This window comes from Globicephala melas, chromosome 12, assembly GCF_963455315.2.
Source record: "Globicephala melas chromosome 12, mGloMel1.2, whole genome shotgun sequence".
Classification (NCBI taxonomy): Eukaryota; Metazoa; Chordata; class Mammalia; order Artiodactyla; family Delphinidae; genus Globicephala; species Globicephala melas.
Window position 1 is genome coordinate 27,999,045 of NC_083325.1, and position 24,444 is coordinate 28,023,488.

Sequence of the window (24,444 nt, forward strand, 5' to 3'; positions counted from 1 at the left end):
GGACTTCACAGGGAGAAGAGGTTTGAGCCCGGTGGAAAGGTACCTGATATTGGCAGTGGTGCGTGGCACCATCCCTGGGAACTCTGCCCCTTCCCGACTCCTCCACAGTCCCTCAGGGCCAGGCCTCAGCCACCTCCTGACAGCTTTGCCTCCTCCAACTCCAGGCAGCTCCCAGAGTTCCTGAGGGAGTGAGACCTGGCTTCTTCTCTGGGACCTCCAAGCATCTTCCAAGCCTGCAGGGAGAAGCTGATGGCCTCCTCTGCCAGGAGGATAATGTAGCGGAGGTGGGGTTCATGGCTGGGGTAGGGCAGACCCGGGTTCCAGCCCCAGTTTGGCCCCAGCCCGACTGTGACTTCTAGCCAGTCGCCTCCTTTATTCACCCATTCATTCAGTCAGATGTTTATGGAACATCTCCAGCAGAGCCTTGGTGTCCTTAGCTATAAAACGTAAAGAACAGCATCACTCGCTGGACTGGTGTAAGGGTGGAAGAGACCAGGTAAGGAACGAACCCAGACGCTTCTCCCACACCTCCCAGGTGTCGGGGGGCTGCTGCCTCCCTTTACCTGGGCGCTGGACCTCCCTAGGAGGGTGGGAGGAGGGAAAGGGATGGGGGAGGGGTCTGTTCTCAAAGTGATACTTTTAGGTCAGGGGGCTTCTGGTCTCAGGGGAATTTCTTTGCTAAGAGCCTCACTGGCCACAGCCCCCATCCGGATGGAAATCCTTGACTCTCAGAAAAGACACAAATCCCTCCTGGGAGCTGTTTGTTGTTTTTAGCTAGTTTGGGGGCTCAGCTTCTGCCTAGCCCGGAGATCATTAACACTCCAGGAATGTGGCTTCCCCTGGCCCCATCCCCATCCGCTGGCCCCTAGGGCCTCCCTCCTCCCACCCAGGCCATGGTTAGAAGGAGAGTCAGAATGCTAGCGGATGAGGGCAGTGATGAGTGACCCTTTCCCAAGGCCCTGGGGAGCCGGCTTCCCCTGTCCTCCAGAACTGCTGCTGCCCCTGCTATCTCACCCATTCCACTGCCATTGGTTAGCCCCCCAAACAGGAAAGTCTCAGCCATTCCCTGAAAGGCCTAACCCCCACATGCTTCCCTGCAGTACCAGGTGTCTCTCTCAGGCAGTGGCCCAGAAGTGTTTGTTCTCCATGTCCCATTCCGAGGTAGGTGCCGGCAGCTTGTCCAGGTCGGAGCTTGGGCCCTTTCCGACAAGGACACCTCCTCAGCCAGAGCAAGAATCTGGAGACCTACCTCACCCTAGTCCCCTGGGCCTTTCAGAAGGGTAGAGAGAAGGAAGGAGAGAACAAAATGGGGAAAGAGAAGGTGTACAAATGGGCAGACATACAGAGATACCAGATGTCCCCGTTAAAGACCCCATGCAAATCCAGCGGGTAAATGAGGGAAGGGGGCTGCCATCAGTCCCCAGCCACCTGAGCTGGTTCTCCTTCTCTTCACATGTGAGCATGGCAGAGGGAGGGACAGTACAGCAGGGCCCTCGCTCTCCAGAAGTGAGCTGCAGGAAGACACCGGAGACATAAGTGAGCCAGGGGCTGCAGCGCCAAGGAGGCTGGGAGCCACTGGAGGCTTTAAGTGGAGAAGTAGATTCATCTGTCAACGGAGTGGAGTGTGGTGGGAAAAGGCAAGACTGCTGGGGAGACCGGGGAAGAGGCCATTGTGGCAGTCAAGGTGAGGGAAGATGGGGCCTGGACCAGGTGGTGGGATGGGGATGGAGAGAAGTGAAGAGATTCAGAACTGCTTAGCTCTTGCCGATCGATTTTGGAAAGGATGGCAGAGAAAAGTCAAAGGTGGCCCCAGGTTCTTGGATTGGGCAGCTGAGGACGTAGATGGTGGTGCCATTTCTCAGAGCTTAGGAACAGAGAAGGAAGAACAAATCTGCAGAGAAGATGGTCCATTCTGTTCTGCAAGTTATTAGAGGTTCCTATGAGATAACCAAGTCAAGATGTCAGGAGACAATTGAGTGTGCTTGTCTGGAGTTCAGGAGGCAGGGTGGGACTGGATGTGCAGATTGGCATGTTATCCATTTATTGAGAGTACCTGGAGCTAAAGGAACAGAGGCAACTACCTCTGTGACTCAGGGGGAGTACGTGGAGGGGAGAAGAGGATGACTGGTTTGGAACCTCAAGGAGTCCCCATCTGTGAGGCCTGCTAAGACGCTCAGCTACAAGAAAGGTGCTGTGGGCTGAATTATGTCCCCCCGGTATGTTGAAGTCCCAACCCCCAGTATCTCGGAATGTGACCCTATTTGGAGGTGCGATCTTTAAAGAGGTAATTAAGTTAAAATGAGATCAATTAGGATGGACCCTAACCCTACCAATATGACTGGTGTCCTTATAAGAAGGGGAAATTTGGACATAGACAGGCATAGAGGGAGAACACCATGTGAACACGAAGACAGCCACCTGCAAGCCAAGGAGAGAAACCTCAGAAGAAAACAGCCCTGCTGGCACTTTGATCTCGGACTTCTAGCCTCTAGAACTGTGAGAAAATAAATTTCTGTTGTTTAAGCCATCCAGTGTGCGGTGCTTGTCATGGCAGCCCTAGCAGATTAATACAAGAGGTGAGAGGAAGATAAGCAGAGTGTGGTATCCCAGAGAACAAGAGATGAGAATGCTTCAAGTGGGAGAGGTTGTCCACATATTTAATAGGTGCTGAGAGTTGAAGGAAAATGAAGACCAGGCTGTGTCTCTTGGAAGGACCTGAAGAGAATGGTCTCAGTGGAGCGTGGTCGAGGCAAAAGCCAGATCTCCCTGGGCTGAGAAGTTAGCAGGACTCCCACTGACTGCCAATGCAGAGAATTCTTTAAAGAGATTTGGTTGTGAGTTGGGCAGAGAGACATGACGATGGCTACAGCATCACATGGGGCTAAAGGAGGGCTTTAGAAGGGTGGCTGTAAACTCAAAACTCTAAAGGGTGAGAGTGGAAGAGACTGTAAAGGCAGGAAAGAGGAAGAACCACCCAGAAGTGGGTCCCCAGGCGGGGCAGGGAGGATCTTGGCTGATAACAGGAGGCAAGTGGAGAGAATGAGTTGGATGCAGGCAGCGTGGGACTGAGGGTGGGAAGCAGGGGGTGGGGGAGGCTAGCTTCCCTGACCCCTCCAGATCCACTCTGCTACCTTCTCCCCCACTCTCCGTCCCAGGAGGCTGACTCATAGCACTCGCTGTCTGGCTCCCGCCATCGGGAGTCAACGGCAGGAAACTGGAGAATTGGAGGAGAGTGAGACTGGGGGCTTTATTCCCCCTAGAATCCCCTCTTGCTGTAGACACAACTCCTGTTTGGGGTCCTCTCCGTCCAGCTGTCCTCTCAGTGCTGTTTGGCACCTGCTCCTGCCCTTGGCCCCTTCAGGGCTAAGGGCCACATGGATTCCCAATGGTTGCTAGTCTTGGGGTCCTGTAGCATCTCATGTTGGTTTCCCGAAATTTGTTGATTGCCCTTTATTCAACTCTCCTCAAAGCGCTTCCATTTGAAGAGACCATCTCTTTCTACTGGGCCCCTGACTGATATGAAGGTGTTCCCTTCTAGTGCTTCTAGATGGAAGTAAGTTCCTCTGCTGAGGGTAAGGGGGAAAATGAGGTTTGGGGGAGAACCTTGGGGAGAGGTTTGAGACATTCCTGTGGAGATTGGGAGTAGACTTATTAATAAGGGTGAGGCCTCAGCTGAGGGGTGCCATGCAGCCCGCTTGCCTGATGTCCTCACAGACTCAGCTGCAAGGGCAGATGGGGAAAGAGGTTCAAGCAAGTCTGTGATTTCAGGCAGGTGCTACTAAGGAACAGCGGGACAAGGGGATGTCATAGAGAAAATGGGCCCATGAGGTCAAACATGGTTGTAGAGGAAAGCTGTGTGAGTGAGAGGAAAGAACGTGTGGTCTGAGAGGAAAGGACATCTGAACGTGCGATTGGAAAGAAGGCGCAATCCTGGGCTCTGATACACCCTGAGAGTGGGTGGTGATGAGAAAGGAAGGGGGTGAGAGGTTGGGGTGCCGGGTGGGTTATCCATGTAGACCCTCAGGTCTTGGGGAGACAGGAGAACCAGGGGCCGGTAGGCACAGTCTTTGACAAATGAGGGGGCTGACCGGGACCTGCAACCACACACCCACACACGCCCACACGGTCACACTCACATACGCACGCCCACAGCCCTCCCAGACGCTCCCAGACACCCTCACACGCACTCACCCTCACACACGCCCCAGACAGCAGATGGGGCGCTTGGGTAATTGGTTAAACCTGTTCCCGATGTCTGGCTCCGCACTGGCAGTGCCTGTCTGACAAGAAAGCTGGCTGGGCCTGCACCGCTCAGCCTGCTGGCCCCCCTGCCCCTCCCCCTGGGCGGCTGCCCCAGAGCAGGGGCTCCAGAGAGGCCTATGGGTCCGGCCCGGCTCCCTCCTGGGCAGAACACAGTTCACGAGGCGAGGGTTCAACAAAGCTGCACGGGAAGCTATCCCAGCACCAGTGAGGAGGAGCTGATGTAAACCAGGGTGTCAAGATGCTGAGAGCAAGGGCCATGGCTGCAGACTGCCCACAGGAACCAAGCTCGGAAAGTCCCACGGTCAAGGGGACGTGAAAAGATCATTCCCTGAAAGGAAGGCACGCAGCTTAGGCCACCAGAGCTGAGGATAGCTCCCTGTGATCCCTCCACTTCAGCCACATGCAACGTGGGGTTCTCAAGGTGCTCGTCAACAATAGCTCAGCCGGTGGGGCTCTGCTGGGCCCAGGCCAGCCCCACCGAGGGGCTGTGACCGGCCCGGCTTGCTCAGGGAAGGCCTACTGAGCGCTGCTGTCTACCCGTCCTCGTGCTCACCTCTGCAGGGCCCTGATCTCCGGAGGGAGGAACGGTCGGGGGAAGGAAGGGAGCATCATTCCTCGGCTGCTTCTCCCCTTCCCAGCTGCATCTGTGTCTCTTCGAGAGAGACTTTGGTTTGTTCCCTGGAGAGGGCCCAAAAACTCCCAAATTAGCAAACCTGGCAAGCCCACAGCTCAGAAAATAGTTCATCCTGATTCCATGTTTTTCAGGCTCACAGAAGCCTTTATTAATGAAGTCACAACACCAATATTTACCGTCTGCGGGGAGAGGCACAACATGAGGGCATGGATGGGAGTGCGGCGGGGACTCCCGCCCCACCCCTTGCGGGCCTGGCCTAGGAAGATTGGCAGGTTTCTCTGGGTCTTTTCCAGCCCTTTATCTGGATGACAGGGGTGCTCTGCTGTGATCTTCCTGCACTCCCTCCCCCACCAAGTGAGAGGAACAATTTACCCATTCCTCCGCCCTGGGATGGTGCCAAAAAATGCCTCCTCTTCTTACCTTCACCCCACCTGTGCATACCTGCTCCCCAGAGGCTATCCAACCTGCCTGGCAGTGAGAGTCCACTGTGAGGTTCAACTTGGACTCTCCTGGTTGATGTCTGGGGAGGGCGTTGGGATGGGACACAGCCCGTTGGTTTCTAGCATTGACTGGACCCAGGAGAGACACTGACAGTCCCAGCAGCAGGACCTTCTGTGCTTTGATCCCTGCATGTGCCCCAGGCAACAAGGCTTGGCCCTTCACTTCTTTCCAATGACTTCAACATTGATCAACCCCCCCGCCCCCAGGACATTCTAGGCGCCAAGAATAGGATAAGTAAAGGCACAGCACAGGCCAAACACGTGGCTCACCGGGGGATGGGGATGACGTGGGTGAGACTGAAGCAGAGGGCACCAGTAGCAAAGGAGGAGAGGCCAAGGGTGGGAAAGAAGGGAGCAGAGTGGGGGCCTGAGGAAGGGGGTGGCGTGGTCCTCTTTGAGCTTGAGGACGAGAACCCTAGCCTCAGCACGCAGGTCCTCCTTTGAAGTGGGCCTCATCCTTGACATCTGCACAAACCTCATGATGCCTCCCACCCCTGCCCTCCCCTCCCAAACCCCCGGGATCCATGTACACTGTTTCCCAAGGTAGAAGAAACCTTGGCTGTTGGTGAAGGTGGGCAATCCTGGAAGACAGCAAGTGGGGCCGTGAGTCAGCTGTGAACACGTTGGGTTTGAGGTGCTGGGGAGTGTGGAGGGCAGCAGGCAGCCGGCTCATAGGTTTGCAGCTCAGCAGAGGTTGGCTGGAGGCATTGGCTGGGAAGCAAAGAGAAGTCCTGGAGGTGGATGCAAAGGCCCAGGCAGAGGGCACAGTGAGGGAGGCGGGAGGAGCACGGACTGACCCCGAGGTGGACAGAGGCGACGGGACAGGGATAAAACTGGGGAGGACTCAGAAAGGCAGGAAGAGGTGTCAGAGGTACTGAAGTGAAGGCAGGGAGGGGTGGGGGAGGGAATGGCCAGAAGATGAGGAGCAGTGAAGCCAGACAGGAGGTGTGGAGTCTGGCCACAATGGTGGCAGTAACTGGTTGGTGGCGGTCATGAGCATCAGCCCAGTGGTGAGACAGAGGAGGGAGAGCAAGGGGTTGGGTAGCACACGGGAGCTGAAGAGGTAGAGGCAGGTCTGGACATCGTAAGGGAAAGGGTGTTAGGAATACAGGTTTTGTTTCTTAGGATGAAGGAAGACATGATGTGTGACAAGCAGGAAAGACAAGTGGACAAACTGGAGGCAGATGAACTAAAGAGATCAGCGGGTCGGGCCTCGAGCTCTTTGCCAGGCTGGGAGGCCCTGAGCCCTCGGGAACCAGGTGCGAGCTCGGCCTCAAGCGGAGGTCCGAAGCTTTCTTCTGAAGCTTTCATCTGCCGAGAGGGTGGGGAGGGGGGGCTCTCCAGGGACAGGTGAGCATCCTGGTGGGGCCAGGACCTGCGGCAGGGACTGTCAGCCTCTGTGCATGGCGTGCCCTCAACCCAGCCCCCAACACTCCCCGTTTCCTCTGTTTTCCCCTCAACGGGAGAAGCCACCAGAGCCCTACGCATGGGCAAGTACAGACGCTCTCTCCTCCCTGACTCACCTGGGCCTGATTCCCACTGCTCATTAAGTTTGGAGAGACTTGAGCATAGCCTCCCTCAAGACACAGGGTGGTCCTTCCCTACATCTAGCCTCAGGTTCTCTTGCTGTGGAGTTGAAGCTAGAGACCAGGGTCAACCACCAAGAAAGAGGAGTTCATGGACTGAGCCTCCAAGGCCCCACCCCAGGCTCCCAGGCCCTGAACAAGCTTGCTCTACCAGTTCCCCCAGTGGCCCTCAGAGCCGGAATCCACCATGCCGGGCTCGCAGGCTCTGGGGTTGGAGCTGGATGCCTGTGTCATTAAGAGAGAGACTTTTATTATTCCCATAGGGAAGGGAGACACGAGGGGATCACTAAGAACTACAGCGGGTGCCTGGAAAATAAATTAAAACAGAAACGCATCAAAACAAAAAGGAGATGAGAGAAATGGAGAGTGGCTGGGAGGCTGCAGTGGCCTGCAGCCTGCTCAGGCAGGCAGGCTCTCTGAGGAGAAGGTCGAGCAGTCCCGGGCCTCAGCCAGCCCATTTCTTGTCCCTCTGTCGGTGGTGGCCCCAGGCTCCAAGCCCTCTGGGGCCGTGACTTGAGGCCTCCGCGCAGCCTGGCCAAGGAGTGGCCAGAGTCCTGCCGGGCCCGCCGAGGGGCCTGGCCAGTGGCAAGCAGCACTCCGCCCTCGTGGGTTTGTGACCGCCCACACCCTAGTCATTGGAGGTGACGTCGATGTCCTCCCCGTTGGCCTGCTTCGTGGCGATGCGCCACCGGTTGATGTGGTGGGAGCCCTTCTTCTTCTGCTCCGACTCGGGCCCCTCTTCCTCCAGCTTCTGCCGCTTGTACTTTGTCCTCCGGTTCTGGAACCACACCTTCACCTGGGCCAGGGAGGGAGGGGCACAGGTGAGAAACACCCAGGAGGCCCCCAGAGCAGCCACCAGGGCCTCAGCACTCAGGCTGAGCTGGGAGCCGGAGAGGGAAACCGAGGCCAGGGTTGTCTCCTTTGGCCGGTGCCGCCTCATGCGTCTGGAGGTCTGCCCTTCCAGATGCAAATGAGGGGGGCCAGGGAGAGGGCACAGTGGGCCAGAGAGCGGCCGTTTTCCCGTCCCCTCAACAGAGGGAGAGGAGGGGGTCATGGAACTGCCAAGTATCCTGGTTCCTGGAACAGAGAGACCTGGGTCTCTACCAGTTTTCAGAGAAGAGATTAATAATTACTCCTTCTCAGGGTTGATGTGAACAGTAAAGGAGGGAATATACAAGAAGCCGTCACAGGGGTTCTGATGGCCCGGAGTGAGCCCCATCCCCCGGGGCAAGCCTGTGCTCTTTGTGGCACAAAGAGGCAGAGTGGACACGGCTACCTAACCAGGAGGTGGTGTCCACACCAAGAGCAGCGCCCAGGACAGCCAGAGCACTCCTAGGGTCACGGACCCTGCTGCTCGAGGCTCTAACTTCTCATGCTGTCTAGGTTAGTCCGTTTCACCAGAGGACCCCGTCTTAGCAACCTCAGGTGGAATTCCAGAGGGTCTCTGGGGAAGGTGGTGCCGAAGGGCAGGGTTAGGAGGCATGGATGGTTTCCTGAAATGACAGCACATTTAAAAAGCAGGTAGGTTTAGCCAACTGCAGTTGGAGTGATCCACGGTGCCCATGCAGGTGGTGAGCGGTAAGCCGTGTGTGTGGCATGAGGATGGGCACCTCAGTTTGGCAGCAGCAGTGACTGCTGAGGGGAGATCCTTGAATCCCGGGCAGGCCTAAAGGCAAACCTCAGAAACACTACCCACTTCGGCCCCTGCTCCCTGAGAACGGGTGAAAAGTACAGGTCGTAGGCTTAAAGCCAAGCGGCGCAAGCCAAAGCAGGCCTGGCATCCGGGCCAGGGAGGAGCTTCGTGCCCAGGATGCCCCACTCTCACATTTCCCAGACACTCCCCTCTGTCCCCTCCATGGAGCCAACCCAACCCAGGGCTCCTCCGACAGCCCACCCCTCCCCAGGGTTTCCATGGTACCATCTGCCTTGCCCGTTGAATTTTGAGCATGAGGATAGGTGTGAGGGCAGCCAGTGGTCAATGACACACAGAGCAGCCAGCCAGGGACAGGAAGAGATGAGGTACCTGGCCTTGGTGGACGGCGAGGGAAGGCCTTCTTCCCTCATTTCCAGAGCTGGCTTCAAACCCATTGCCTGCACGTCTCAGCTCAGATAGATGGGGAGGATGGCAGATGCTCCAGGCGCAGGGCTTCTGGATTCCATGCCCACCTTTCCTTGGGCACAGGGCTAGCTGGGCCCTGGGTGGTTCCCGGCACAACCATTTGGCAGCCAGCCTGGCCCCTGCCCCCGGCCCTGGAGCCCACTGTGACTGTGCCAGCCCGTAGGCGGGTGAGCTCGCCCAGACTCCTGTGCAAGGCTTGTGTGTGACTCAGGCCTGGGGCGGTGTTCCTGAGAGCCCGAGGGGCTGGCTGAGGGCTAAGCATGGCCAGCCTGGTGATGCGTGATCTGGGGCAGCACAAGGGACACAGGGCCCCTTTCTGCACCTTCTCCCTCCCACACACACTCCCCAGTCTCCTTCCAGAAGGAGACTTGCCTCTAGTGGGATGGACCTAGGCTGCTACTCTTGCCCAGCATCACTGGCCCAAAGAAGGAAAACTTCTTGGGCACAGGGCACAGGGTATGTTTTCATACCAGGGCTGGTTTCCTGGTACTTACAAATGAAAAGCAATTCTGAAGACTTTCTCCATGAAAACTACTAGGGTCAAGGAGGCAGCTCTCCAGAAACAGGGACAAAAACTCTCTCCCCAGGCAGCCTGGCTATCTTCCGGAGAACAGCCTTGGGCTGAGTGTCCAGATGCTGTTTACAAAGACTGTAATAACAAGGGGATGCTTATGACTTAGTAATATCAGTGAAAGCTGCAGGACGCACAGTTTGGGCACAGTGTGATCACAACCATGGAAGAACAAAGCCTGTGCATGGAGAAAAAAGACTAGAAGGAAATGTACCCAAAGTATGGGTCACTTGTCTTTCTTCTTTCCACTTTTCTGACTTTTCTTTAATGCATTACTGAAAACAATTGCCAGTCATTTTTTATCTGGAAAAAGAAAAGGAACTGGGCTCCGAATGTAGTAAGAGATGAGAGTGACACCCCAGCCAGGCAACACTGAGGTCACCCCAGAACCCCTTCCCTAAAGGACAGAGGACCTAGAAAGGAACCAGGTCACATACTGTGGGTACCAGCGCAGTGGGAGCGGCCTTAGGAGGCCTGCTTATTCTGCACTGCCTCCCCTCAACACCAGCATGCTACTCACCTTTCAAGTCCAGGGCGTACTTGGGGTACTGGCTGGAGGAACCCCTCACCCATCTCTGAGCCCTCTGGGTTTGGGGAGAGAGAGGTTCCTTGTGGCCGCCCAAGTTCCCACCTCACTCAATGTCTCTCAGTTTTTCTGATAAGCGAGATCCTTCCAAGAGTCTCTACTTTTGTCTGAGTTACACCACCTGGAACACTCTTACTTAGTCTTCGAAACCCTGCTCCCTTGTTCCTAGACTGGATGTGCCCCAACACCTGTCCGTAACTCCTTAGTGCTTTTTTCTGTCTCAGTAACAATGACCCCAGCAACATGTTAATTTATTTGCCCAAACCTCTGTGTCCTCATCAGATGGTACAGGAACCAGGAGAACGAAAGTGGTGTGTTAGCTGGCTTTGGAGGCCCAGTGGGCATGTCCCAGGTATGTTCAGCCAGCGGGGCAGAGGTGAAGTGACCTAGCCCTATGCTCTAGGAAAGAGGCGCTTGGGCCAACCTGGAAAACAGGAGAAAATCAATGGTAGAGGGATTGAGGTCTAATTGGAAAGGGGCTTTTGAAAGTGCTAACTGCTGCAGAGATGGGATCTTTTTGGGGCTTAGTTCAGTGGACACTTCTACAAGAGGGTCAGTTCTTAATTCTTCATGCTGTGGAATGGATTAACCACTTCTTGGGGGGGGGAGGTGGAGAGGAAGATCCACTGTTGAGGGGACAAGGGTCAGCTTGAGTCAGGTAGGATAAAGAAGTTAAAACTGCTGCGGATGAATGAATGAAGGCATTAAGGCATTAGCAGATTGATCACTGGACGTATTAATGAATGAAAACGTGCATGAGTGAATGGACACATAAACTTACAAACAAGCAAACTACAACTCCAGCCAATGTTTCAGACTTTACCTTTGAATGAACCAGGTCTGCATCCCTTCTTTCCCAACCCTCCCCATCTTAGCCCATCCCAAATGGGAAAGTCCGTGGCTCCTGGCCCCTGCATACTTTCAGGTGAATACCTGTCTTCTCATCAAGGAGTTCAAAAACCTCTATCAAGGGACATCTGAGTCTTGTAACTCTGATACAAGAAGTTCCTCCTTATGTCCTACTGTTGTCTCTTCTGTTTTAATTTAAGCCTGTGTCCTCCTATTCTGTCATCCTCAGACACAGAGAAAATCCTCATACTAGAAAGAAGCTTAGCGACATCAGTCAAGCCACTGCTCAGCCTGCTCACCCCCCTGCCCTCTCCGCTGGGATCCACTTCCTAACATGACCTGCTCTCAGTGTCAAGCCCAATGCCATGCGAAGCTCAGCTCCCACCCCACCAAACCGAGGTCACCTCTGACTCCCCATCAACTAGAGTCTGAACTCTTCCTGAGATTTCTCAGTTCCTCCTCTCTCAGTCCACCCTGGATGCTTGCCCTCACTCTCAGGGAGACATCACAAGATTTGCCTCCTCGCTCAGGACCACACCCTCAGAGAATCATTCCAGTCTCCCTTATCTCCTGTGCCCTCTCCTGCCTCCCACTGGACTCCCTGAGTTTCAGAGGTGTAGAAGTTCTTGGAGAAGAGCCAAGACTTAGAACACACAGTGAGCCAGTAACCTTTCCCTAAAATTCAAGTCCCTAGGATATCTCCCTCTCAGCCATCTCCCAAAAGGCAGATGTTCCAGGCAGGAAGTCTTCTTACCATGCCCCTGGGGGGATAATCCCATAGGCAGGTGACCACACACTCCTGCCTCCTAAGACCCCACCACCCATGCTCTCAACTCCCAATCCGTCTTAAACTCAAAGCCTCCCCTTTCTTCCTACCAACCCACACATCCCTCCAAACCTTGCATGTCTGCGGCCTCCCAGGGGATTTCCACCAATGCAGCTCTCCCCTGACTCCCTCAGTCCACAGCTGTGGCTTCAATGGGACTCCAGTCACTCACCCCTCACATGCCCCGGCACTGCATGAGGAATCTCCAAGGCCAAGACACCACGCTTTTCCCTCACAGTTTAGCTCAGCTAAACTGAGCCAGGGAAGGTCAAGAAACACCTCCTGAACTGTTCAGAGCTGGAGGAGCGGCTGGAAACACTAACCAATCAATCAGCTGAAGCAACCAAAGGCTTTCTCTCACTCCCCCCAAAACTAATGTGCCCCTCCCCACACATGCACAGAAGCTCACAGAGGCACTCCATGCCACGTGTACATAGGATAGCACCTGACCTTTGGGCATTGATCACACTAAGCCCACACGTGCTCCACATTATGGGCATACATGTTACATACACCCATTACACACACACACACACACACACACACACACACACGCGAGGCTCTGATCTGACCCAGGCCCGAGTCTGCCCCAACAGCCACCAGGACTGAAGCTTAGATGGGCTTCACTCCAGTCAGACTCCTGGCCTGCACAACAGTGAGGAACAAATAATTAGAGCCAGAAGGAAGACCTAGCCCTTGCCCAGGGCCCCTCCCTCCACCTCCTGGATTAACCCACGGCCGTCCCAGTACAAATACCCCACACGCAACAAAACTATAGCCCTACCCCAGCAAAGCATCTCAGGTTGCCCACCCCCAATATCCCATGCTAGAGCTTTGGGCATACAGACACCCCTGAACTCTGAACTAAGACCCCCACACCAATCTGCTTAACGCTCCCAGAAGTTTTATCCATGAAATGGTAAATAAAACTCGATCATCTAGATCAACAATCAGCTATGAAAGTGTAAGGGAATGATAGAAGGAGAGGGACAGAAAGGGAGCAGTGACGGTAGAGAGTGAGGGAAATGACTGATAAAGTTAACATATGGATAAGTATACAATCAAGAGAAACTTGCCCGTTCATTCGATACATATTTATGGAGCACCTACTTTTTGCTGGTCACGGAGCTGGGCCCTGGAGCACAGCGAGAAATAGGAAGGCTTGGCCTCTGCCTCCCAGAGCTGAGATGCTCAGGCCTATTGTTTATCAGGATCACCCAGAGAGCTGTTTTAAAATCTTTCCGGGGTCCCATCCTGGAACTCCTAAGAGAATCTCCTGAGCAGGGTCCAGGAATCTGCATTTTAAGATTTCTTTGAGAGACGGATGCAACCAGTGTACAGACTGACATTTGGACATGGAAGATTATTAAACAATAGCAAAGTCCTATAAATATTATGATATGCGGGAGATATGCTGTGAGTTCTGAGAACCTGGAGGAGGGATTATACAGAAACACAGAGAAGTAGAATATAGATGAGCCAGAAGCTCAGGGCTGAAAAGAACCCTGGAGTTCATTTCATTCAATCTTTCAGATCAGCAACTGAGGCCCAGAAAAAAAAGACAAAGTGAGAGCTGATGAGGTGATGATAACCATTACAGACATATGCATACACCGTCAGCTGCTAAAGATCTATAGAGATGGAAGTTTGAGACGGATGGTAGATATACAGAAGGTAAAACAGAGTAGATGATAAAGAGATAATCAACAGTTGGGTAAATAGGAATTGTTGTTAAGAAGAAGATAGAGTTAATTAAAAATAGGAAATATAAATTAACCAGCTTTGCAGAGGCAGTTTAATGAAAGCAGACAGAAGTACATGGCTAGATATAAAATAGCTCTCTGTGAGAGATGAATATAGATATTGACGGTACAAGTAGATGGCAGGGGGCTGATGGGAGTGACTGATGCTTGACAAATAGCTGATAGCTAGAAATGACAGGTCAGCCTGCCTGGCAAAAACAGAGAGATAAATAGATAATTAGTTAGTGATATAGCCTAGGTCTTAATGATAGTTACGAGAGGGACAGAAAGACAGCTCTGGTGATGAAAAAGACTGAATTAAGAGTCAGGAATTCCAGGTTTGGATCTTATTATAACGCTAATTTGACATATTACTTTCAACAAAAGGAAGGGAAGCACTGGGGATGAGAATTAATCTTATTTGAGTTCATATTAGGTGCCTTTAATCCTTAAACAACCTATTTTATGGATGAGGAAAACAGAACTCAGAGAGGTTGAGTAACTGGCCCAAGGTCACACAGTCAGTTAGCAGGGAGGCAGATACTGAAATCCCATCTGCCTGCACGGGGTGCTCTGCCTAATTCATCTCTCCATCTCAAAGGCCTCACCTGGAAAGACAGGACTCTACAAGGAGGTTTCTCAGGCTTAAATCTCCCACAGTTCTATTATTTTGTTTGTTTGTTTCATATGCTTAACCAGCTCATTTATAGACGGAAGAAGATTAGCTATGCATTTTGATCGTTAGTGAAGCTGGGTACATTTTATTTTCTATCTGGTTTTGTTTTAAATATATGTTTAAGCACCTTATAATAAAAATGAAAGAGAAAATCATTGGGTTTACTAACTGGCATTGTTAGGAGCAAATATTAACAGGCAGGTAGGTTCAGTTGAAAGAAAGTCAATTAAAAATGCTCTGGCTGAGCTAAAAAATTGAAAGTTTAAAAACAATGACATTATTTCAACAAGTGTTAATCTGTGGGTGGTGAACTTATAAACGGTTTTGTTTTCTTACACTTCTGCAATTAAAATTTAATAACTAATACTTTTAAAATGAAGTTAACTATAAATACCATTCTTAAACTGACACCTTGTTTTAAACAACAATTTTAAAACACTGTTTGCCAAGAGGGAAAAGGGGGTATTATTTTATTAACTTCTTTTTTAAAAAACATATCTTTCTTTAAAACGTTTTTAAAATTAAGTCCGTTGTTTTGTAAGCTTTATCTCTGCAGTTAGAACAGCCCAGCTAGCAAATCTGAAAAAGACCGGGTCCTGCCACGGAGATGGGAGCGATGCATTGATGAAATAGGGCATCAGATAGATAGGACAATAGATACCAAAATGCGACGTGAGCGGCAAAGAGTGAGGTCGGGGCTGCAGGATGCTGGGGACGAAGTTTGGGTTTGGACTCCCTCACGACGCCTTCTGTCTATCCTCACTGCTACCCGGGAGACCCCAGGCTGCACACACACCCCACCCCCACCTCCAGTCGGACGCCTTCTCACTGTCCAGGACTAGGGTGGAGGACGGCGGTGTAAGAGGGGCGAGGCGAGCAGAAAGGGGAGCGGAAGATGAAATGCCGGCGGGCGAGAGCTGCTGGGCCTCGCCAGCCGACCTCTCTCTTTGCAAATCTGGGCGCTGTCAGGGACAGAAGGGAGTTAAGGTCTCCCGAAGCCCATTCAGATACTGAAATCCGCCTCCAGGGCAGCAGCCAGCCACCCCCGCACGTTGGACTCCAGGCGGACTAAGAGCTTAGCGGTGCTTCCAGACAGCATTTATTTATGGCAAAGTCTTTACTTACAATAAACCCAAATCTGCCTCCCTATAATTCCCTTCTAGTTCTTTAAATTTTTTTTCTAATTATCAATTACAAAAATACTACGCGGTGATTGTAATTTCACCCAGTTCAAACCCCTTCAACTCCATTGCAGTTTATTCCCTCCCCAACGCAACAGCCCTTCAAGTGATTGGAAACAGGTCCTGAGCACCAGAATCTGCTTTCCCACCGTTCCCAGGCCCCGCCAACGCCCGCGCACACACGCCACAGTTTCAGAGCCCTGCCAGCCGGGCTGGGCAGAGATCAGTGCCCCCCTTGGACCCCCAGCAGGGCTGCGCGCTCCCGCCTAATCCCTCTGCTTCTGATGTTTATAGCCTGAGGACACGTGGGCTTTCTCCCCACAGCACACCCGCTGGGGGACAGCGAGGCCTCCGCCGCTTTGCCCCTGCACAGCAGCGAAGCCAGTGCGAGACAGGCCTGGGCACCCCACACACCCCTGAGCGCCCCCGGAACAGTGCGGGAGAAGGGTTGCAGTAACCGCAGGGCTGAGACGGCGCCAGAGGGCCCCGTGTGGGCGCGGAGTGACCGCGGCTTGGGCGCTCAGCGCTCGGGCGGCTCCCGAGGGCGCCAGCCGCCTTCTGGCAACTGGCATCTCCTATGGGCTATGGGAGTGGGGTCGGGATAAGGTTTGATCCCAACCTCCCGGTGGGTCCTTAGTGCTTAATAAAAGTCCTGTGGCCTCTTCGAAGTTGCATACAGTCGGAGGGAAGACAGGCGTGACGGGGGCGCCGCAGGGGTAGCGGGAGAAGCTGGGGAAGGCTGGGGGCGAGGCCGGCCGCTCCGGCCCCCCCTCCACCCGGCCCCCGGCGCAGCGCGGATCATTACCTGCGTCTCGGAGAGGCTGAGGCTGCCGGCCAGCTGCTTCCGCTCGGCGCCCACCACGTAGTGGTTCTTCTCGAAGGCACGCTCCAGTCGCAGAAGCTGCGAGGGCGAGAAGGCCGTGCGGATCCGCTTGGGCTTGCGCGCGAAGGGGCCGTGCAGAAGCAGCCCGTCCTGGGGCACGTCGCTCGCTGCGGCCGCGCCGCCGACGGCAACACACGCAGATACAGACAGAGAGAAGGGCGCCGTGAGCCGCAGTCCGGCCAACGGGCCGCCCGCGGGAGCCGGCCAAGCTACTCATCGCACCGCGCTCTCGCACACGCCCCGGAGTGCTCCGATGCCCTCTCCAACCCTTGACACACGCATTTCTCTTTCTCTTTTGCCGCCCCTTCTGTAAGTCCACTCCCTTTCCCAACACCTCCCGGCTGAGGGGGCCTCGCAGAATCGCAGCGCTGCGGATCACTGTTAGGCCAGGAGGTGGGCCCAGGCCTGGTGAGGCCCAAATCCACAGTGCCTGGAGCAACCTAAGAGGCCAAGGAGTGGGAAGCTCTTTTTGTCGGCTCGCCCCGTCATGTCTCCCTCAAAGTGGACCAAGAGCAGAGACGGGGCTGGGTGTCAGGACAGTGGTAAGGGGAACAGCCAGGTTGTTAGGCATCCCCCTACCAAATACAGATTCAAGAACTGGAGGGTATCCCAGGAACTCTCCCTTCACACCTGCTTAAACCAGCCTTGCAACTAAATGCTCAGGCTACTAGCCCATAGAAAATTCCTTCCAACAAGCCAAGGCTCTGCCTTGCAAGTGGTAAAAATAGGCTAGGGGCTAAGTCAACATCCAGGCAGCACCTGGAGGTCTAAAGTTAGGTTTCTTCTTCCCGGCTTTCCCACCTTTCTCCCGTCAGGCCTTCAGGTAAAATCCTCTTCCCACAGGAGACTTACTGCTCTCTGGTGGAAAAAGGCCTTGCTTCATCCCTGAATAATCCGCTGCTGAAGAAACATGTGTATAAATATCTAGACGTCATTTTTCTCTCTAATATATATAGATATAGATATATTGGTTTCTGCATGGGCGTGTGTAAATACATGCTCCAGCCTCCCTACTGTCTTCTTCTCCTATCTACCATACAGGATTTTCAAAGAGGGCAACTGTCCCTGGGCAAATGTTAGCCATCATGGGGACTCAGCTCGTACGTGCAGGAGGAGGGGCTGACATTGGGCTGGATGGGGCTGAGGTGGTGGGGTCAGGAACTACAAAAGTGAAACTAGCCAGTCTCAGTGAACCCCCCCCCCCACTAGGCCTTCACACCACCTCTGGTTTGGTTGCACATGCCAACAAGACTGGAAACAGGCCCTGACATCGTCCACGGAGCCTCATGCAGTGGCACATAACAGTACCCTGACCCACCAACAATGCAGAGCACTAGATGAAATGTTTTGACAGTTAGTTGTTGAGATTGACTGATCCAATTAATTTCTTCAGAAACGGCCACTTGTTTGACTCAATTTGATTTGTTGTTTCATTTTTTAAGACAATTGTTTGGATAATTCGGTTGAGATCTCCCATCTCTGGAAATATCTCTGTAAGTGAATCAAGGGCACATAATTGAGATACTATGGCTAAAACTCTCCAGGTAACTGTTCATATCCCTCTGCTGGTGGAAACTGCCGGACATGACTTTCTCCACGTCCATGGGCTTTGGACACCTACACAGGCGAACTTTATTGTTGGGGTTTTCTGTGGAACAGCATTGCCTAGGAATGAGGGGCTAGTGCCTGGGGGGAGACAGAGTTGCCTGAGAGGGAGAAGCCACTAACTTCCAGTCACCTTATCCATTTCAAGTGGCTGGATCTGTGCTGCTGTAAAAGTGAGTGGGATCACATCATAGGAAGATGGAAGGAGGACACCCTGCCCATTGGGCCCTTCAAGGAGGGGGCAGATCCAGGGTTCTCAGGCCTGACAGAAGGAAGAGAAGTTTAGCTTGTGGTGGTGGAGGGGACAGATGATCAGGGGAGGTGGTCTGGCAGAGAGGGGTAAGAGGGAGAGAAAGGAGAAGAATGATCCAGTTGGGCATAAGAAGGATTAAGGCCTCAAGTGAGGGCCAGTGTGATAGGCCAGAGATAGAGAGGTGGGTGGGAAGCAAACATTTCTTCCTGATGTTAAAATAAATTGCCTCAAAAAAACAGCAGCATTCTGAGCTCAAGTCAAATACCAACAGTGGTTTCCTCTGGACAAATGAGCTGAAGAGGGAGAGAAAGCCCAGCCCTGTGATCGCAGGGTTTGGCCTCAGCAGCGTGACTGGCCCAGATTGGTCAGAAGTGAAGTGGCAGCGTGGAGAGACCAGGGAGTTGTGAGTGAATGGGATGCAGAAGTGTGGGGCTGAGAAAGCAGGACTGCAGCTTGCCTCAGTGTGTGTGATTTGATGGCTATTTTGTAATTTCGTGGTGTGTGTTGGTCACTTGTGTGGTAGAGTTCTCTATGTTTGTCTTTATAAACCCAAAGTGGAGGATGGAAGCAACAAGCTCCTCCTGACATACACGTCTCTTTGCTTCAAGTCAGGCTATTTTATGGGAAAGGTAGGTTGCTTGAGGTCTCCGTCAACTAGAGAGAGAATAGCCCCAGTTCACTGTAATGCCCTGAAGGGACAGAGAGCATGTATCCTGTAGTCTGTGTTGCATGTGCAGAAACACAGGGGTCCTTCTGACCCAACCAAGAAGCAGCAGAGGCCAGAAAAAAGTATTCAAGATGTTGATTAGTGATGACAGATTTGATTTCAAAAGAATCAGGGCTCTTTCCTATAAGGAAGAGTATGTTTAGTACAAAACTGAGAAACTCACCAATAGCTGCATGTTTGTGTAAGAACTAGGGTGGTGCCTATGAGCCTGGGCCACTCTCACTCTGACCTATGGAGAGGGGGCCTCAAACGTCCCTACCAAGGCTTCAGTTTCCCTTAATTGGATCACAAGGGCAGAACAAGCTTGGAACTGGGTTGCCGTGTGGCCTGTTTAGATGCAGTAATTCTGGGCTCTGAGAGTGGGCTGTCAGTTTCAGACAAGGACAGGTGGAAAAGTGGAAAGGGGCTGGCTTAGTCTTTCCTGGAGCTAGTAACTGTACCCCACCCGCCCGCTTTCCTCCAGCCTTCTCTGCGGGCCCCTTTAAGGCACTGGCTGGGACCTAGCAACGGAGGTTCCCAGGAGTGAGGCGGCAGGAGGTGGGAGCTAGGGGTTCGAAGGCCCGGGGCTCGAGCTCCAGCTGCCTCCTGGAGAGGCCGAGGCAGACTGGGGGCTCTGGGCCGGATGGCGGGGCGGAGGGGCCTGGGGCTACGAGACGGAGAGGCCCGCACGGCAACGGAGATAACCTCTTTCCCCCTCCTCCGGCCGGAACAAAGGCGCCCTTTGAAGCACCGGCCCATTACCACCACCAGTCCCAGAGGGCCTTGTCTCCCACGGCCCCCTCCCGACGCTGCTCCTCGGCCTGGAAAGTTCCTGCTGTCCGGGGGAAATAGCACCGAAGTGCGGCTAACTCGTCGTCTCCACCAGCTCCTCCCCTTCAGGTCTCGAAAGCCGCCCCCGTCTTCGGCGTCCCGCCGCCTGGTCCCGACCATCCCGCGCTGGCTTTTCCTCTCCCACCGCCTCGCTCAGCGAAGAAGCCGCTTCCCTGCGCGCCGGGACCGCGCTGCTGGAGAGCGCTGCGCACTGAGCGCAGACGTGTTCCTTTTCGTTCGTGTAGGGTTTCGCTTCTTGCATTAAAACGGGGCTGAAATGAGCATCACAGAGACCCGGTTCTCTAGAAAACGCGGCGCCGGAGGGTCTGAAATGGCTCGGCTCGTAGCCCCGAGGGCCCGCGGGATCGCAGGACTCAAGGGTGCCCGGGCCGCAGGGGTCTGCCCCGACGATGACCGGCCCTGAAGCCAAAACTTCTTAGGATTCGAAAAGTCCTTCAGTGCCCAACGGATTCCGTGTTCACCAATGCGACCACATTTGGCTCCATCTCCGCGTCCAGACACAGTTCTTGGGAGAAAAATGCAACCGTTTTTGCAACTCGACAACGTGCCCGCCGGGACTGACGGCTCAGGGAGAGGCGGCAAATTCCGAGAGGGTTTTGCGGAGGATTTATTCGGCCTCGTCTGACTGGGGATGCTCAGAGCTGGAGCCGGATCTCTCGCAAGGCGCCCCCGACGCTTGGCGCCCCCGGCCCTCGCACCCTAAGCCCGCGCGGGCGAGGCCAGAGGCGGGAAAGGTAGCACGGAGGGCGTGGAGCGCCGGGTCCAAAGCCGAAGGCGTCGCCGGGAGGCCATCTCCGAGTGAGCAGAGACTACAGGTGTCAGGACCAGCTCTGCCCTCTTCTCCGAGCCCCTGTCTCTGTACTAGCCTCTTAAACGCTGGTCCCTCCGCCGCCCCGGGCCCGAAGGTTCACAAACAGCCGCGACTCTCAAATTGGCCCGCGGTCGCGAGGTTTAGAGACCTAGGCTGGGGACCCAGTCCATGGAGGACCGAAGTGGTTTGCTCAATTTTAAACAATACTTCATTTTACCAGTAAACATATATTTTAATTGACAGGTTTCTTTCCCATAGCGGCTGACACCATAGGCTTCTCCCTCCCCGCCCAATGATTTGGGCAAATCTTTGAAATCCCCTGGGCAGACAAAACTGCCCACAAAGATTCTTGTTCAAATAATTACATTATCTTATTTTGTGGGATCTGTTGGGTCAGTATCCTTTGACCAGATAGGACTGAGAAAACTGTCTGACAAATCGGGGCCCGGGAAAGCGGCTTTCCGTGAAAACAGTTAAGCAGCTATAGCGAAAGCTTCCAGAGATCATTTTTCTTCTGTTAGCTAGATAATTGTACCCAATATCCAGTTTATTTTGACTGTGTACACCCAGTTTACCCTCGGATTAGCTCCAGGAGCCAAAGCTCTAGCCACATCCTTTTCATTTGTTTTGCTAAAATCAGGGTTACCTAGCTCTGAGTCATGGAACCTCATAAGACTGAGGTCCGGTCTACACTAACAAAATAAAACCAGAAACTAAACCAATTACTGCACAAGTTAAGGACACTCCAAAAAAAAAAAAAAAAGAAAAAGAAGAAGAAAGAAAAGAAAAACTCCAACAAATTCAAAGAAGCAAACGAACTCCAACTAATGGAACTCTTTCTTTTGGGAAAGTCAGATCATTGAAACCTCTGTGTGTGTGTGTGTGTGTGTGAGAGAGAGAGAGAGAGAGAGAGAGACCGAGACCAGTGGGGGATCTTCTTTAGCAAACCCACTACCCAGTGCAGACTAGGGGGCTCAGACTGTCTAGGACCTTAAAAGCCCTCTGCCCCCGCCCCCTGCCTGGGAGGATTGCTGTTGGTCCCCCAGCAGCCGGTGGGTTCCCGGAGTCGGCGAGCGGCGGAGGAAGCCAGTTTGCTATTTCAAACCTTCCCACCCTAGGTCCGAGAAGCACGTGTGACTTGAAGAAGTCGGGTCGAGGTTGCTGACAAACATCCCAAGACAGCAGAGCACTCACCACTGAACATTAACTCTCCAGTTTGCCCTCCCCTCTGCCCCTTCTTCCCACAGACCCGGGGCACGCAGGTGGACTTTCCCCTGCCTCCAAGCGCCGGTGAAGGCGGATCCCTGGGAGTTGGTGGTGGAAATGCGAAGCATGGTCCCAGGTCCAGCTGGGTCACAGGCAGGGCGGCGGGCGCTGCGCTCTCTGGGATGGGACTGGCTCAGCCAGGAGAGATTAAGGCAGGCCGCAGAGAGGAACAGGAGAGGCTCCAAGGATGAGCCCGGGCTTGGCGTCTGGACCGGCATCGTTCTTGGGAAAGCCTAGAGGTCCCAACCTGGTTCTCTGGGAGGTAACCCAACGCGGCAGAAGCGCGGATGGATCTGGCTTGGCTCGTCCCTGCTTAAGAATCGGCCTTTGCAGACCCGCAGCCTCATCGGCAACAACTTCTGAACGGCCCCGCACGCCCCCGAGCCTCCCCGCGCCACCTCAGCACGGGCGCCGGCCGGCCGCCGAGGCGGGCACAACGTGGGCACTCACCCTGAAAGCGGTGGCCGAAGAAGCGGTTTCGCAGCACCCAGGGATAGAAGTGCAGAGGGTCCCGGTGCTGGGCGCCGAAGAAGGAGTGCGGGGGCTGCAGCGGGGAGGCGCCCAGCTGGTGCGCCGGGTGCACGGTCAGCGCAGGGTGGTTCATGGCCTCGGGGAACACGAGCTCGGGCCCGCCGTAGAGCGAGCGGCCGGCGCCCGCGGCGGCGGGGAAGCCGCTCACGAAGGCCGCTTCGGCCGCGCCGGGGTGAGGGTAATTCAGCGCCGTGGGCCGGAGCGGCTCCTCCGAGGCGGCCGCCGCCAGGGGATGGGAGCCTGCACCCCCGCCGCCAGTGCCCCCGCCGGTGCCGCCGTCCTTGGCCACCAAAGACTCGATGGTAAAGCCGCGCTTGGCTGTGGGCTGGAACATGGTCGCGGCCGCCAGAGCCGAGCGAGGCAGCCGGGCGCTGGGGAGCGCTCCGCGTCCTGGCGCCGCCGCCGTGCGGGGTGTGCACCCAGCCAGGCACATGCACACACACCAGCACCCCTCACCTCCCCCGCCCGCCCGCCCGCGCTCAGCCCCTGCCCACGAGCCAGGCGCGGAGCGGCGAGGGGTGTGCGAGCCAGTGAACGGAGAGTCGGGCCACGGCGCGCAGCTAGGCTCGCCGGCCTCTGCGGCCGAGCGGGCAGCTCCCGGCGCCTGCACTGGCGCGGGCTCCGTGCGATGCTGCGAGCTGCCTCTACGGCCTGGGGGCTGAGCCCGGCCCCCTCCCTCCCGAGTCCAGCCAGGACCGACCCCCGCCCCCGGTCCTCCCAGCACTGTCCAGCCCTGGCTTGGCCACCGCGATGCGAGGCGAGAGTTAGCGGGCACCTGCCCCGAGCCCGCCCATTGGCCGCGGCTCACCTGCCCCAAGGTGGGGGGCGGGGCGGGGCGGGGCGAGGGACAGCGGGTGGGGACGGAGCAAGCAGTCGGAGGCAAAAACCGGACTGGAGCTTGTGCGGGGCGATCTAGGCCTCCTCCCCATCTCGCGTCTTCTCTCATCTCCGCCCTTTAGCAGAGTCTGGCTGCCGCCGCAACCGTCTCAACCCGCGCGGGAGCCGAAGGTGGCGTATAAGGGGCCTGGGGCTTGGGAGAAACTCCAACTCCAGTCCCCAGTGTGTAAATTAGTTGAACCCTCTCCAGTTCGTCCCGGGATGTCGTTTCAGTTCTCAGATAACTTGGATCCGAGTGGAATGTGGGTGTTTGGAGTCTAACAAATAGGTTCTCCCGAGAACCAGCTCCCTGCTCCCCTGGCCTCCAGGACCCTCGGGATCACCCACCATCCGTCTCCTGGGCCGCAGTCTGAAGCCGCGGCCTTGGTCGTGAGGTTTCGCGTTTTCTGGGTGTTATGGGTGACAGCTCCGGAAAGGGGTCGCGCAATTCTTTTCACAAGGGCCCCCCGGGCCGGGGACAGCGCTGGAGAAGATAGCGGAGCGGTCCCCCTGCAGTCATCAAGCTGCAGTTATCAGGGCTTGGAAGGAGCTCCTTGGCCCAGCCACAGACACCGCGGCCGGCTCCTACGGGGACGCAGGGCGATCTGCTTTCCTCCTCTTCTCTGGTCGTGGGGCTCAGGTGCAGGTGGGCCAGGCCAGGCCGGGGCCTTGAAGACACTGTCTTAAATTGGAGGTGGCCGAGCAGTCTAAAGCCATCCCCAAGAAGACATACCGGCTGTCCCGGGAACATAGCGGCCGCCTGGCCTCCGCCGACCCCCACCTTCCCCCCGCGCCCGCGGAGCAGCGGACTACTCCAGCCAGTTTCCATTTCGTGCACTAATTCTCCGGGGATAAGAGGGCAGTTGGGAAGGAGAACCAATACTCAGAAAACTTTTTCATCCGGGCCTTCCAGGCCGCAGGAAAACACCGCATTCAGGCCTAGGAAGGCGTTAGGCGGTGATAGGGAGGCTGGGACGCGGACCCTGACAGCGCACTACGAGAAGGGGACTGCAGGCCGATCCGCTTCCTCTCTCCTGCCCGGGTCAGTCAGAGCGGCCTGACCGCGGCCTGGGTGCGCGGATCCGGGCCAGGACTCCCGGCGCCCCGAGGCCAGGAGGTCCTCGTTCC

At 55.0% G+C, this 24,444-nt stretch overlaps 1 protein-coding gene across 1 annotated transcript; it reads right to left on the reverse strand.

Annotated features, from left to right (window-relative positions):
• Positions 1 to 5,027: 5,027 nt before the first annotated feature.
• On the reverse strand, positions 5,028 to 23,536 carry EMX1 (empty spiracles homeobox 1). The gene is made up of 3 exons (XM_030877551.2): positions 22,360 to 23,536; positions 16,339 to 16,523; positions 5,028 to 7,779 (listed from the first exon to the last, which is right to left on the reverse strand). Exons 1-3 carry the CDS (start codon positions 23,384 to 23,386, stop codon positions 7,612 to 7,614), a joined length of 1,380 nt encoding a protein of 459 aa, XP_030733411.2. The 5' UTR covers positions 23,387 to 23,536; the 3' UTR covers positions 5,028 to 7,611.
• Between the last annotated feature and the right edge of the window lie 908 nt (positions 23,537 to 24,444).